At 41.6% G+C, this 16,184-nt stretch overlaps 1 protein-coding gene across 2 annotated transcripts in view; it reads right to left on the bottom strand.

The window, feature by feature from the left end:
* Positions 1–16,184, bottom strand: part of CAMK2A (calcium/calmodulin dependent protein kinase II alpha) — a 185,441-nt gene that overhangs the window by 81,514 nt on the left and 87,743 nt on the right. For both annotated transcript variants that reach the window (XM_048491386.1, XM_048491387.1), the window contains exon 3: positions 13,801–13,860. In XM_048491386.1, coding sequence (XP_048347343.1) covers positions 13,801–13,860 — 60 coding nt within the window. The remainder of the gene's footprint in view (positions 1–13,800; positions 13,861–16,184) is intronic.

Genomic DNA, 16,184 nt, shown 5'->3' with positions numbered 1-16,184 from the left:
ACAGTCTATCCCAATTAGAAATGCGGGAGCTCCAGCTTTCAAAATGGTGGCTCCATATTGAAGAAAAAAAATTTCCTTGGGTTTCTCAAGACTAGATTATTTTATCATGAATATCAATTTCTTCTAAGCAAAGCGCAAAGGTCTTGCTCCCCTTTATACTTTGGGATTACCCCTCAGAAATCTTGCCCTGCTATCTACTTGGAACAACTTGTTAACGATACGCTTAGATGGGTCGTGACTAGAGCAAGATGTAACTCTTTTCCCTCAGCCACACTTCAAGGTCACTTTCTTAATATCCCACATATTCAGCGTCGTTGTCGGTTTTGTCCTTAAATAGTCGATTCACTTTTTTAATGTTTTACTCTATTGCCCAAAATACAACAACATCAGAATTGATTTGACTGCTTTACTACTGACAGGATTCATTATTCTTTCAGATAAAACAGAAATGTCTAAGCTGTTGAACAATCCTAATATTGAAACGTCTGAAGCTGTAGCCATATTTTAATGCATGTTTTACAAGATGTGCAATAGTGTTCCTCCTACTGTAAATTGGAAATTTTTGGCACATGTTGGTTTTTATGCCTAATAAAGGTCTTTGAATTGAATTGAATTGAATTTAAAAATAAATAAAATATTAGATGTAGAAGTAAAGGGTGGAAAGAGTGATTGGAGACTGATACTGGCAATTGACTTTTCCCTGATGTGTTTGACAACTCAGCCAGATTATCCATATTATGTTTTTCATACAGCCAAAATATATTTAATTAAAAATCTGCTGTTTTGCTACCCTTTAATGATGTCCAAAATTTGCAGCTTGAAGCACCAGCTCTGTTTTTTACCTAACAAGAAGGTGTGCTTGGCCCCAATGGTGGGGGGGCTAACTAGGAAGAACTCTACCCTGTGGCTTAAACTAGACCTTGGTAAAGTGGTAGCTTGTATAAGTGGGCTATAATGAGAGTCTGTGACAGAGAGAAAAAGAATGTACTGCAGTGATTCTGGTCCAAGTCCTGCTAGGATGTAGGTTGCGAGTCAGTGGGGAAAATGTAAAAATGAAGCCAGGATGGTTCAGAAAGGCTTTCTTCTGATATTACATCCAGAAAAAAGGAAGCAGGGAATAGAGGAGGCTTTTACAGGAATAACTTGGCAGGAATACAGAAGCAAGAACAAACATTAGATGAAGCACAGAACAGAATGAAGAACAAGAAGTGTATGAGAAGACAGTCAAAGAAATGAAGTCAAAATTGCTGAGCAATTGTATAGACCAGGGTGATATTATTTCTTATACTTATGAATGCTAAAAACTTTCATGTGTCTTAAGGCATTCTTTATAAAATCTATTCCCCTGCAGTCCCTTGGTTTGTGATACTAACTCCCCTAAAAGATTTTCTAGCTGAATGTGTTCAGACCACAGTGGGTAATCAAGCCCATAAGGGCTTATTCTAGGAAAAATAACAAGGACTCTATGCATCTAGCTGTGCTCAATCAGAACCTCCCACTCATTCCATTAGAAAGAAGGGTTCAACTTATTTGCCTGCATTCAGTGTTCCGCCTTCATGGAGGTCACAGCATAAGTGCAGCTGCATAAATGGTGTTTCTCTTTCATGAATACAAAAGAACTTAATTATTCACCGAACGTGGAAAGGTCTGAATAGATATATTATAAAGCTGCACCAAAAACGTAGCAATTATAATTAAATATATAGTAGATTAAAATGACTTAACATAAAACACTAGGGAAGTATAAGGTAATCAAATCTTCGACAGCCATGACTTTTCTTTCTGGAATGGATCACCTGGATCAAAACTGAGGAGTTCAGGCTGATTCAGTGTCTTCTCATAATGACATCGTATGAAGATTCTGTGCTTCCTTCCATATGGCACAAATACATGATGTCAATTTGCTACCAGCTCTGTGACAATAAAAGGAGAACGATACCTTGACACTGATTGTCTTCTTTAATTCCACTAAGTAACATTTTAATGCATGCCTGATCACTAGCAGATAATTATGCTTCTTTATGCTGTTGTCAAGAGGTACTGTATTCCTGAGTTTGTAGGCAGCAAAGAACAGTTGGGGTATTAGGGAAGGAGAGAACCGCTTTCTGGGTATAAATAGCAATCAGATTGTTCTTGTTAGATCTCTTGCTCAGATAACATCATCCTGCCTGTCCCACATATGGCCACACCCATATTTGAATCTCAGTGGAGGGGGGAGGGCAAAAGAGGCAGGTTTGATGCAGAGAGTAGGGTTGCCAGGTGACCAGGAAAAAATGGCTCTGCCTATTCCTGCACTTTTAGCAGCTGCTTGATTTTCAGAAGTCAGCTGTCAAAACTTTTCACAGCATGGAAATAAAGTCAGATAATATTTATCTCCACACCATGGAAAGCTTCTCTTGATTTCTGCAAACAAAGCTGTTACTAAAGGTGTAGCTTGAGTGGCCAATTGAAAAACTGTAATCTCTTACAGAGAATGGGGTGACCAGATGAACAGGAGACAGCGCTCACAGTACCTCTGATAGCATATGAACTAACTGGAGTAGCAGCAACATGTATGATTAGCTGAGCTGGGCCAAATGTCTACTGCCAACACAACTATTAAATGCACTTCCTCCTCCTTTACATCTTTCCCCTCTGGCACAAGAGAAAAAAATAGACAAAATTGCATTAGACTCAAAGTGGACAAGAGAAAAGGACTTCAGGAGTGAGATGAAAATGGGGGACGAGAGCATTGTAATAAAACCCTTTTATATGCCATTAAAGGTATTGAATTTGTATTTGTATTTGAATAAAACCCTTCCCTCTCACCAAATGACAATCTGGAAGGTTGAAATAAAACCCCATTCCTCCCCCACATGGCAATCTGAAGGAAAGAGTATTGGATGATTTACTCACGATCTTGCATTTGCTTATAAACAAGAGGGGCAATTTTGGCTGCAGAGAAAAATGTACAACATGCGTAATGCAACTGGCTGAGACGTCTGTCTGAGATGATCCTGTGCAATGTCTCTCTTGCTAGTCTTCAGAGGTAAAAGCTGCCTGTTCCTCTTCCATGGGGGATTAACTCAAATGCCAGGGCTGTGACTTGAGATGTCAACAATGTTAACTATTTCATCCCATAGAGAAGAAAGGAAAACCATGGCTGTGCAACAGATGCCACAATTTATTGTTAACTGGATCTTCTGGTGACATGTGCAGACAGAGGTGGAGACGATAAAGAAAAGGAACTACTACCGCCTTTCTCCTGCCCAGCATTCCCTTCTTGTTATATCACAGAAGAAGCAGCTGAGAGTGCAAATCACAGACTGAAGTGTAATTGACATGAGATCCTAGAGGCACTTACGTGTTTCCATTGTGTTCATTCTGACTATGCACCCATACATAACACACACAAACACAACAACTAGTGAAGGGAACAAAACTGATATAAGCCAAACACACCATATGCTGCCCCTAGGGTGCTACAGTGACTCATGCCACGTAATGTTCCTGTAACAATTCAGGGTCACATTTGATATTGTCTCAGTTTTAGAATTCGTAAAGACTCTTCTGTTCAAAAAAGGCCCAGTCTCGTGATAAGTCAAAATACTACACATGTATCTAGATATCTAATTCTGAAGTTTATCTTCTGCCTGCAGATACTTAAATTCCCAGATAGGAGGTGGATTGGGGACTCACCCCAAACAGATGGGGTTTTTTTTCAAACTTAAGGTATCCCAAGTTTGCAAGAAAAAGCTGACATTTCTAAAATCCCCTTGATTTTTTTTAAAAAAGTGTTGTCTATGCATGTGCAGACAACGTAAACACTTCCTTGTGAGCCTGGGAACAGCAGCAGGGGCAGCCATGGAGAAAAGAGCCACACTGGGCCCAGCTGCAGAGACTGGGAGGCTCACTGCATCCAGAAAAAGCAGCAGCGGTGATGGGAGGGATGGTAAGGTGAGAGATACATTGGGGGGTTACATCTCCCAAAGAAGAGATTTGTCCCTGCCTACCCTGAGGCAACAAAGCTGCGGGCAGGTAGGCAGGAAAGTTGCTGATTCTGCTGTGGGGGGAGGGAAACTGCCAGGAGACTCACTGCCTCTCTTGGTGTGTGTGGGAGGGGGACAGCTGCAGAGCAGGCAGGCAAGAGAGTCACCACTGCCCTTCCTTTGCATGGAGAGGAGAAGCTGAGGGAGCTGCTAAGCAGACAAGTGGCCGAGGTGTATGTGCAGGAAGGGAGAGGATAAACACAGATAAATGTAACATCTTTCACTTAGGCAGAAAAAAATGAAATGCACAGGTATAAGATGGGTGACACCTGGTTTGACAACAGTACATGTGAAAGGGATCTGGGAGTCTTAGTAGACAGACCACAAATTGAATATGAGTCAGCAGCGTGATGCAGCAGGCAAGAAAGCCAATGCAATTCTGGGCTGCATCAACAGTTTAGTGTCTAGATCAAGGGATGTTCTAGGACCACTCTATTCTGCATTGGACAGACTTGTTGTTGTCTTTAAAATATTGTGCCTACTTCAAGTTTAGGGGTGTATATTTATTTATTTGTTTGTTTTATTCGATTTTATAGGCCGCCTCATCCCCGAAGGGCTCACAACAACGCCAAACAATTACATAACAAGTCCAATTAATCCAATAAATACATAAACCATCTAAAACAATAAAGTTAAAATCCTAATGCAGCAAATAACTCCATCACAGCAATACAGCTCATGATTGGAGGCACCCGATCTAAAAGGCCGGAAGGCACTGGTAGTGCCAAAAGATGGAACCAGCAGGCGCTGCCAGAGATGACTGATATGGCGGGCATTACGAGGGGGCAGCCGGTCTGTGGCCAGCCTCATCAAAGGTCTGGTGGAACAGCTCAGTCTTACAGGCCCTGCGGAACTCACCAAGGTTCTGCTATTTTTTTTACTGGTTCTGCTGTTGTGGTTTAACAGTCTGGAACACAAACAGTCTGGAACACAAACATATTTATTACCTGTTAAAACCCAGTATGCCATGCTGCTTTTCAAAGTGAAAAGAAGAAAACTTGTACCAACCAGGCTACAATAATTACTTCAAAAATTTGTTCTCCCACTGAAGTAGCAATTTACTTATAAGTACCAACAGTAGAGGATTTTAATTTAGACAAGCAATTGTCCAATTCCTTGTCAATAGTAGACATTTCTGATAAGGATCTGTCAATCAACAATAACATAGGGTCATGAGAGCATTTGTTGAGAATAGCTGCCCATCTGTTTTTAAAAACCTCATCATCATTGAACATGGCAGGACCTTTCAGTATTCGTAGTCCCCTTGGAATCATGTTATCACACACGTAATCGTTAAGACTCAAAGCATGCAAATGATACTTGGTTGAACGTTTCTTGAGAGTAAGTATATGGGACCAATCACCTGAGATCCCAGATGGTAGAGTGTTACCTCTATCTTTTAAGGATTGTAAAATCCTATCCTTATCCTGGTCATTAAAAGCCAGGAAGCTAGTAGATGCCAAGGCTACAATAATGATTGACAGATCCTTATCAGAAATGTCAACTATTGATAAGGAATTGGACAATTGCTAGTCTAAATTAAAATCCTCTACTGTTGGTACTTATAAGTAAATTGCTACTCCAGTAAAAGAGCAAATTTTTGAAGTAATTACTGTAGCCTGGTTGGTACAAGTTTTCTTCTTTTCCCTTTGGTTGTGTACCTTCCCCTTTTGCATAGGCTGCTTTTCAAGGCACAGGAAAAGAGAGCTACCGCATGTGGCAACTCTAATTAAAATCTGGTGTTCACATTTCTTTAAAAAATGTCGCTTTGTCCGACCGCTAAATGAAATCAAGACTTTGTGACTTAGGATTGATTTTGTCATATTGATTTGATGTTGTTGCTTTTAGCAGCCCTGAGAATCTTTAAAACATATGAGAAGGATAGAAATAAACAATACTTGACTAAACAAACTGCCTTCTTTGTTAAACAGCTTCTGTTCATGTCAAAGTTGTAATCTTTTTGAACTACTTACTAGTAAACAAATTAAAACATTCGAAACAAAAAATCTTAAAGGAATGGCTTTCTTTGCTCTTCTCTACCAACATCTGGTTATCACTCTGTGCATCTACAACCTGTTCTCATTATCCCCATGTGTAGTTTATTATCTTTTTGTCCAGGAAAACATTCCTCTAAGGGGGGGGGGGGAACGTTTCTGTTGTCATAGCAACAGCTTGGTCCAGCACAGTCTGTGATTCTGCCTGATGCAGAGGAGACCCGACGCTGCTGTGCAGGCATTTGCCCAAGACAGATTGAAGCTGACAAGCTCTTTATGGTCTGAAACATTTATAAGCAGAAACCATGTGTGTGCGCGTGTATACATATGTGTCTGAAAAGAAGGGAGGGAGTGAAGGAAATGCAAATAAAGCAAAGACTGTAGGATCAGTAAAGGCCATTCAATATTAATTTTCCTGCATTTATACCTCGATTCTACCCAACAACATTCCACTTGAACTACTGAATAAAGATTACTCCTGTCAGCAACTATTGTTTATGAATATGTCATCTGGAAAGCAGGTTTTTAAAAAATAAATTAATAGGATTGCTTGATTTTTTGTTTGTTTCAGTTTTCGCAACTGTCCATGTTCCCATGCTTTTAAAAGCAAATTCATTTGCAGGCATTAGCAGGATCTAGTGCTCATCTCTATGCTTCACCTGCTGGTTTCTGCACATCAAGTTGAGGAAAAAGGCACACAAACTGGCATGAGGAGTTTTTTTTTCTTGTCAGCAACATTAGATGTACAGGATGTGACAACAGATGCTCCATTTTTGACAGTCAATTATATTTTCTCACAGTGCTAGGAAGCGCTTCCTTACTCCCTAACATTTAGGAGGCACTAGGCGTAGGATTATCACCATTCCTTGCTGGCCCTTCTCTTGTGCCTTTAACTGTAGCCCTGAATACAAAAATGTAGTAGGTAAAGTTTTTTCCTGGTAGACAAGTATTATGGAAATCGTTCCCTACTGCTAAAGACACAGGAACAGAGCAAGGGAAAATCCTACCCAGGAGTGATGATGTAAAACTGCTAGAAATGCCATCTTTTCCCCCAAGACACACTCAGTGCCTTTAAAATGTGTGTTGAAAGTAGAATTCAGTAGCTGGAATGAACTCATCATGGAGATCTCGCTCCAGCTCCTGGACTGTATGTAACTACAAATTAATAGGAACTCTTGTGAGCTGGAATTAAGTCTTTACTGTTCCAATCGTGCATCACAAAAACAGACATGTAGCTGATGAATTTTTCCTTGACATTTGAAACTACTATGTGGTAGGAAAACCTGCACTTGTTTGCAATCTATGTGACAGACTACTGTTAAGAGGCACAGAAAAAGAGCTGTTCTAAATAACAGTGGGTAAAATCCTATTCCTTGGTCTGGGATCGCATGTGTGTGTGTGGTTTTTTTGTTTATTTTGCAAGCATTTCTATTGAATACTCAAAGATGCTCAAACTGGTATTTGGAAGTGTTCAATGATACTTTTGGGGAAAACATGTATACAAACATGTATACATACTGACCTTTGCAATTGTGCCTTCCCAGCTTTCTAACAGTAGGGGGTAGAACAACAGGCCAGATAGGATGGTGTTTGAGCAGGTGACAACCACCTTTCATGCAAACTACTCTTCCCAACAAACCCCCACTAGGATCGATGGGACTTGTAGCTTCCATTGCTCTTCAAGTGAATCAGACATTTGAGAAAACTACAGTGTTTAGTCTTAAGTCTTTATATGCCAGCAGTGCCTGCCTATTGAAGCCTACAATCATACAGAGGCAAATACCTCATGCCCTTATATAAAGCAGTGGTGCGACCGCACTTGGAGTACTGTGTCCAGTTCTGGTTGCCGCATCTCAAAAAGGATATTGAGGAGATAGAAAAAGTGCAGAGAAGGGCAACAAGGATGATTGAGGGACTGGAGCACCTTCCCTATGAGGAGAGGCTGCAGCGTTTGGGACTCTTTAGTTTGGAGAGGAGGCGGCTGAGGGGGGATATGATTGAAGTCTACAAAATTATGCATGGGGTAGAAAATGTTGACAGAGAGAAAAAATTTTTTCTCTTTCTCACAATACTAGAACCAGGGGGCATACATTGAAAATGCTGGGGGGAAGAATTAGAACTAATAAAAGGAAACACTTCTTCACGCAACGTGTGATTGGTGTTTGGAATATGCTGCCACAGGAGGTGGTGATGGCCACTAACCTGGATAGCTTTAAAAGGGGCTTGGACAGATTTATGGAGGAGAAGTCGATTTATGGCTACCAATCTTGATCCTCCTTGATCTGAGATTGCAAATGCCATGTGCACAGACCAGGTGGATCGGGAGCAACAGCCGCGAGAAGGCCACATTATGCATCACATCCTACATGTGAGCTCCCAAAGGCACCTGGTGGGCCACTGCGAGTAGCAGAGAGCTGGACTAGATGGACTTTGGTCTGATCCAGCTGGCTTGTTCTTTTGTTCTTATGTTCTTCTTACCCTCAAAATACACACATTGCTTAAATTGTGAACAAGTCAATGGAAGTGTATGGGGGTGCTTAATTAAAGAGAATACAGGCTTAGCAAGCAGGGAAAACCTGGTTTTTGAATACATTTTTTGTAAAGATCACAGCATCACTAATTCCTAAAAGCTGGTAGATTCAGTACATCTAGGGAGAAGGATGAAGAGGCTATTATCAGCATCCACAGTGATCTTCTCATTATCTTTGCTAAAGGTGGTTCTTCTCAGCTGTGGAACTCCACTGCATGTTTTCTCAGAAACCAATATGACTGAATTAATTGGGATTTATACCCTGGTAAAAGTGAATTAAGATCACAGACTTTGCTCTAAATGCAGCAGCCCTACAAAGACATTTCAGATGATGATGATGATGAAGAAGAAGAAGAAGAAGAAGAAGAAGAAGAAGAAGAAGAAGAAGAAGAAGAAGAAGAAGAAGAAGAAGAAGAAGAAGAAGAAGAAGAAGAAGAAGAAGAAGAAGAAGAAGAAGAAGAAGAAGAAGAAGAAGAAGAAGAAGAAGAAGAAGAAGAAGAAGAAGAAGAAGAAGAAGAAGAAGGAAGAAGAAAAAGAAAAAGAAACAAGAGAGTCCTGGAAGTGGAGCTCAAAGGTGTGAAACTTCTGGGCTGTCCTTTTCCTTCCTCTCCCCACACAACAGAGAGGTCACTCTTGTGAGAGTAAATAGTGGGGCTGAGAGAGTTCCAAAAAACTGTGACTAGCCCAAGGTCACTCAGCAGGAATGTAGTAGGAGTGTAGAAACATATCTAGTTCACCAGATAAGCCTCTGCCACTCAGGTGGAGGAGTGGGGAACCAAACCCGGTTCTCCAGATTAGAATCCACCTGCTCTTAACCACTACACCACACTGGCTCTCAAGCTTAGTCAATATCATTTTAGGACCTAAATATCTATGGGTAAGCTTAATTTCAAAGATAGACTACTACAGTTTACAGTGAAGGGATCATGCAAGTAGAAATTAAGCAGCATGACAAATTAAAGAAATTTATAAACACAGATGTAAAAATTATTGTGGTGCTGGCACTCATTTTGTAAACAATTTTTGTTCTGTGCTTTATTACAATTCTGTAACATTAGTTCATGCTATTGCCTGTGTTTAGTTTTTATATAGCAGACAAAAGCCCAGAAGGTTTTCAACTGCTGATACTGCTATTTATACTAATAGTCATTAGTAAAGGAAAAGCCCTCTCAGCTTGGCCAAGTGAAAGCCATGTGGTTTCCCACTGAGTGAATCACCCATTAGGTACCTGGTTACTGTCAAGTCATGAACAGCTTAAGCTCTTGAAGAAAGAGGAGCATGACAGCGAATCAACATCACCATCATAAATATGGCATTTTTGCCATTCTGTCCCCCTTTTCTCTTCTGACCTATGTCTTTCATATGCCAACCCAACCCCCCCCACCCACACACAGAGTACATCCTGGTACCTTGAATAAATTCATAGAATATAATCACCACTTGGCTTAATACAAGTCCACTGTGTAAGTGCATTAATCAGTTGATTAATCAGGTAACTATCCCATAATGAGTGATGGAAACTCACTTTTTAAAAAAGAAGCCTCCTTCTAAGGTTTCCAATTAGTCAGTTTTAAATTTGGTGACTGCTTTGAATTTTCCTATCCTTTATGCTCATTTTTTTAAAAATAAATTCATCTTAATGATCAGCACTAGATAGCTTTATATTTGCATATATGTAGATTAATTAGCATGAGCAAATAAGTATTTTTTTCACAGGAAGATTAAATTCTCAGTGGATTAAGACATTTGTGCCAAGTATTAACAGAAGGAAAGGGGACTAGAAATGACTTTGCTCAATGTTACTTTTAGGTCCTTTCCGCACAAACTATTTAAAATATTTTGAGACAGGAAATAAAATATTTCCTTCATAGTGTTTGGCATTGTTTTTATCCCCAAAGGTTTTATTTCCTGCCTCATAATGTTTTAAATTAATCCCCTTTTAAAAGTATTCTCTGGCTGAAACATTTTAAAAATGTCTTCAGTTGCTGTGTGATTTATTTACCACGTATCCAGTGGTATTTATTTACAACGTATCCAGCCAATTTGCACCGGTTCAGGCGAACCGGTTGCTAAAAGCGGCCGGCTACTCTAAGGCGTTAAACGCCCTGTCCTTCCCTCTCCCAGAGAAGGGTGAGCAAGGGGGCTTTCAGAGTCCTGGAGCAGCTGGGCACAAGCAGGCCTCCCCCAAAGGCTGTGCCACTGGCACAGAAGTGCACGGTCTGATCTGTGGCCAGCCAGCCCCCCACGGGGACCTCTGGCAGCTGCCGCCACCTGGGCCTCTCAGCCAATGCTGAAGAAAGGCCCTCCTGGGCTGCGCAGCCAGCCCCCAGGCACGCAGCCCACTCCAAGACCACTTCTGTACTCATATTTTTCACACGTATGCATTTCCCTGATGCATTATTGTAGCACTAGAACATTTATCTAGCACTAGTTCTTCTAAAAAGAAACATTGGAAAAATATCCAATCTGCATTATCCGTACACTCCCCCGGTCACTCCAGGAATCTTTATTGGAATGTTGTAGTAATTTCCTTGCTGCTTGTAAACTCAACCTGGATGGTTGTGGCTTCGATCCAACAGAAGTTTTCACAGACAGAACTGATCTCCATTCACTAAGTAAAACTTGCTCACCTTTCCCCACTGGCTAAACTCCAAAATGGCACACTTCCTGCTTTCACTTTTAGGGATCTGCCAGGTAAGTTTTACTATTCAGAAAAGAACATCAAAATTTAACATGTGCTTAAACAGCTGCACATGACTCCAAACAATGCAATATTTTGTTAAAAATGAGGACTAGGTAGGATCTGTGCAATTTCTTTGCCTTAACCTAGAGGTGCATTCCTGACCTTTAATAAGGGGGGGGGGGTTGCCATCAAGGCACAGCTGACTTACAGCAACTTCTGGTGGAGTTTACAAGGCAAGAAATGTTCAGAGGTAGTTTGCCATTGCTTGCCTCCGTGTCAGCATCGTGATATTTCTTGGATGTCCCCCATCCAAATACCTGCTGGGGTCAACACAGCTTAACTTTTGAGATCCGATTAGGCCCTTTCTGCACAACCCAAAATAAAATGTTGCGAGGCAGGAAATAAAACAGCTCCTCTGAGGAGTTCCACATAGTTTTTTTCCCCAAAATGTTTTATTTCCAGCCTCAAAACATTTTAAATACATTCTCCATTTTAGTGATTCTTTTGTTGAAACATTTTCAAAATGTTTTGACTTGCTGTATTTCTTTAAAACGTTTCCCATGGCTCTCTGCAGTCCCCAGACTTCTTCCTCGGCACCATTTTCTGAACTTGCTCTGTTGGCTCGCCTGCTTATTTTTGTCAGTTTAAAAAAATTATTGTGGAAGAGTTGAAGCTTTGAAGCCTTTTGTACACAACCTATGAGAATCGCTGCATGAGACTTTGAAACAATGTAGTATCAAATTCATAGATAATTAAAAAAAACAGAATGATCACAAAATGGCTAGCCTGTGGCTACCCAGGTCAGGGCATTAATTGCCCAGCAGTAGGAATCTGAGCAGATACAACTTTCCATGGCAGGATGAGAAAAATTTTACCTGCTCCTACCAAAGATATAGGAGCCTGGGACTCATTATATCTGGCCATCATTCCAAAAGAATATGCCCACAACTGAATCCATTTTTAAAAGAAAATATCAGTGGGAGAGATGGAGTGGAATAATGGTAGCAATGAAAAAACTCTAAAATGTCTAAAAGCCTATGACCTTACAGGTACATCTGTTAATAAATGGAATGGCAATGTACAATGATTGTCCAAAACATTTACATTTCAGTGGAATAGCATTTAATATAAACCGATATAAGAAGGAGAGGGATTAGATGGTCACATTCCAAAATATAATCATGGAGCACACTCAGGTTAGCAGATTGTCATTATTCCAAAATAATTCATCTCTACAGAATATGTACCAGAAGGGTAGCTGGGTTAATCTGCTGAATTCAAAGAATCCTTGATGAGTAACATGTTTATAGAGGAATAAACTTTCATGATCTTGAGCCCACTTCCTCAGATGCGTGAAATGTTATCTTCAATAGGCGAAAAGGCCAAACAGAAACAAGTTTATACATACTACAAGTTTACATACTCTATTTACCTAGCTTTGCACATTCATTGCAGTTAGTAGCAATGGCGAAGCAGCAAGGGGATGCGTTGTGCACCAGGCACACACCTAGGGAGCGCGGAAAATTGCCCCCGACCCCTCCCCTTTTCCTTGTGCCTTTGGTATTTCGTACACCCCCTTTCCATCACTTGCCTTACTGTTCCTTTTCTTTTTTCTGAGTACTTTCATTCCAGGGCTGAAAAAAGCAGCCTATTTACAGTTCAGGGTCCAAAACGGCCCTGAGGGAATCCTGCAGTTCTCCGGCTGGACCTTAAAGGGTCTCCTGGCCAAGCGTCTCCTTGGAAGTACTAAGGGATTCCTCAGGCAGTTTTTAGCCTGAAGTGTGAAGAGGCCGCTTTTTTCAGCCTGAAAAAGTACTAGAAAAAGAAAAGGAACTAAGGTAAGTGTGGAAAGGGGGGGTGTCGAGGGGGGGCGCCGGGGGCGCAAGGAAGAGGGGAGGGGCAGGGGGAAGGGGGGCGGGGTGTGTGGGAAGGGGGGCAGGGGGTGTGACGTGGGGGGGACACCACGGGGGCCTAGGGTGGGCGGAAAAAACACACTGCGCACCGGGCGCAGTTTGGCCCAGCTACGCCTCTGGTGAGTAGTGGTCCACATTCATTCTGATTGGGCTGTTTTCTCTTTTACAGGATCTTCACCTGTTTTGTAAGATGCTTAGGAGGATGGAATCCCTGGCATTTTATTTCACTGTGGTTCCTGTCCTCCCCAGGCTCCATCCCCAAATCTTCAGGATCTGGCAACCCTAATCAACATGGGTGGTGTTTATCTTTGAAATGTTCAGCATGACTGTCCTAAATGGCAGTTGATAACAACAAAGGCAATAAAGTTAAGAAAGGTATTGCTTTCTTAAATATTTGTACCCAGGACAAACAGAAGATCACTTTTGGTGATGGAAACGTCCATCAAGTTGCAGCCAATTTATTTGCAGGATTTTCTAGGCAAGAAACTAACAAAGATGGTTTGCCATTGCCTGACTCTGCATAGCAATCCTGGACTTCCTTGGTGGTCTCCCATCCAAGTGCTAAATGGGCTGATCCTGCTTAGCTTCTGAGATCTGATGAGATCAGGCTAGTCCATCTTGTCTATGTCAGGGTGAAGAAGGCCTTGCCTACCTATATTTGGATGCTTCAGGAGACGGCAGATCCGAGCCTCACGTTCCAGCTTCTGGTGATCTGTAGGGAAAGAAGTAGACAAATCAGTTCAAAGTGACACAGTAATGGGCCATGCGACCCTGCTCAAATGGAATTAAAAATTGTGTAGGAGAGCAAGTTCGTTTAGCTGCTAGATATAATTCGGCAAATTCCCAATCTAAGAGCCGGCCCTTGAGTAGTTTGTACTCTTCTGAACAGGAAAGGGAGTAGAGTGATTCAAGAGTCAATCCAATAGCTACAATTTTATTTTCAGTCAGAGAAAACCAGGGGTTAACCTGTGTGTCTGGAAGTATTAAGGAAACAAGGGAATGTACAGGTGGAAGATAATGAAGACGCAGCCAAAATCTAAAGGCTCTAAGCCAAGCTTTGAGTTCCAAAGAATTTTGCCCAAGTTCCAAACATAGGGCTGCGTAGGGGACACAGTTTGGTAATCGCATAATTTTGTGGAAAAATATGGATTGGAGAGAATTGCGGGAACGGTTAACAGCCTGTATCCAGATTGGAACTCCATAGAATAATTGAGATTCAATCTTCGCATTAAAAATCTTTAATGCGGCAGGAATAAAAAAGTGCCCTCTGCTATAGAAAAAGCGAAGGATTCCAGAAATGCTAGATGAAGACTGGGTAAGTATTGCCTTTTTATGGGGGATCCATGAAAGATTGTGTGGGGAAAAAAGGCCAAGGTATTTAAAACACCTCTGCATATATTATACACATATTTTTTCTTTATAAATATATGTATATTCAATTAATACAATCAACAACTCTTTTAAATGACTGAATAAATTATGTTGACCTTTATGAACTGTTAATGAATAATTACATTTTTGCATTATTTGATCTATCCATAAAGTTTGACTATTCCCTCAACCCCTTTGCATACATAAAAACCCAACCCAAGGTGACAGTTTTTCATCCTAGCCTTTTCCCTGACTTTTTTTAAAAAATACAGCACACATAATTTTGACATGGGAAACATCAAACACACCTCATGCTCCTCCACAGCCTAATTAAGTATAGTCCAAGGAAATCTTGCTCTGGTAATTATGCTACTACATAGAAAATAAAAAGGCTAAACTGAAGTTACTGTACTTTAGTCACTGGAAAAGACAATAATGCTAGGAAATGTCAAATACAGTAGGAAAAGAGGAAGACCCACAATGAGATGGATTGACTCAATAAAGAAAGCCATGGCCCTCAGTTTGCATGACCTGAGCTAGGCTGTTTATGAGAGGAAGTTTGGGAGGTTATCAATTAATAAGCTAGAAATGACTTGAAGGCACTTAATGTATCTAAATAGGCTCTCTGTTCTTGTCCCCTGTGTCCGTCCCAAGGTGTAAAATCAGGCCCTTTGGGGAAGACCAAGCCTACTGGATGAGGGGGTGGGTCTACTCAAGGCCTTTGGTAAAGTCAAGCATAATGCAGCTCCAAGTTTTAAAGTGGAGAGGGACAAGAGAACAGAATGTCCTCTTCCCTTCCACCCCATTTTACCACAGGCTGCTTCAGGACTTGCACCACCTCAGCACAGCCCAAAGTACTGGAGGGTGGAGGAGAAAGAGGGGCAAATAAGACACCCAAACCAGGGGTGGAGCGAGGGAAAACTGCACCTGGGGCACATGTGTGCCCCACCCTGGAATGCCCCCAGCCCAGAATGCCCCTTCTACGGCCCGGCCATGCCTCCCCTGCTGCTCCGCCCAGGGCATTACACCCCCCCTGCCTTTTTGGCGCTACGCCACTGACCCAAAACTGTTAATGGTTACCAGCCCCCCAAACCCTTCTCCCCCTGTGAGTACTTAACATGTGCCTTAAGACACCCCCCTCGCTAAATATTTCCTTCCATGCCTAAAACCAGCACGCTGCCCCAAACACGCTGCTGCAGTCCTTCAAAAAAGCCAGGTGGCCCGAAGACAAGGAATTGAAAAGGCCTACGCAGAGTAGGAAAAGAGCACGAAGGTGCTTTTCTCATGGGGAGGAGGGATATTTGTAATAGGTAGGTATGTGGCCGATTGTGCATGCAGTGCTTCCCCCACAGCTCTTTCCCTTGCAAAGGTTTTTTTCCTCACGGAACAATTAAATCCGGAAATTAATACTTCTCCCTTACTGTGAGATCTCTGTCAAGCCAGCCAATATACTTCCTCTGTTGCCCACCCGCTTTTTTGTTTGTTTTTGGCCATATTTTTTAAAGAAATAAACCCTGTAGGCTGCTCTGTTAGCCCAAAGAGTGGTAAAAATGCTATCAGGTAAGCAGGAGAAAAGTCACACTTTTGGAGGTTCTGGAAGCCGCATGGCTTCTCTCCTAGGCAGTACAGTGAGTTCGCAGGGGCTAGGGGACATATAGTGCAATC

The sequence above is a fragment of the Sphaerodactylus townsendi genome, linkage group LG03, assembly GCF_021028975.2.
Source record: "Sphaerodactylus townsendi isolate TG3544 linkage group LG03, MPM_Stown_v2.3, whole genome shotgun sequence".
Lineage (NCBI taxonomy): Eukaryota > Metazoa > Chordata > Lepidosauria > Squamata > Sphaerodactylidae > Sphaerodactylus > Sphaerodactylus townsendi.
This window is presented reverse-complemented; position numbering and strand designations above follow the sequence as displayed.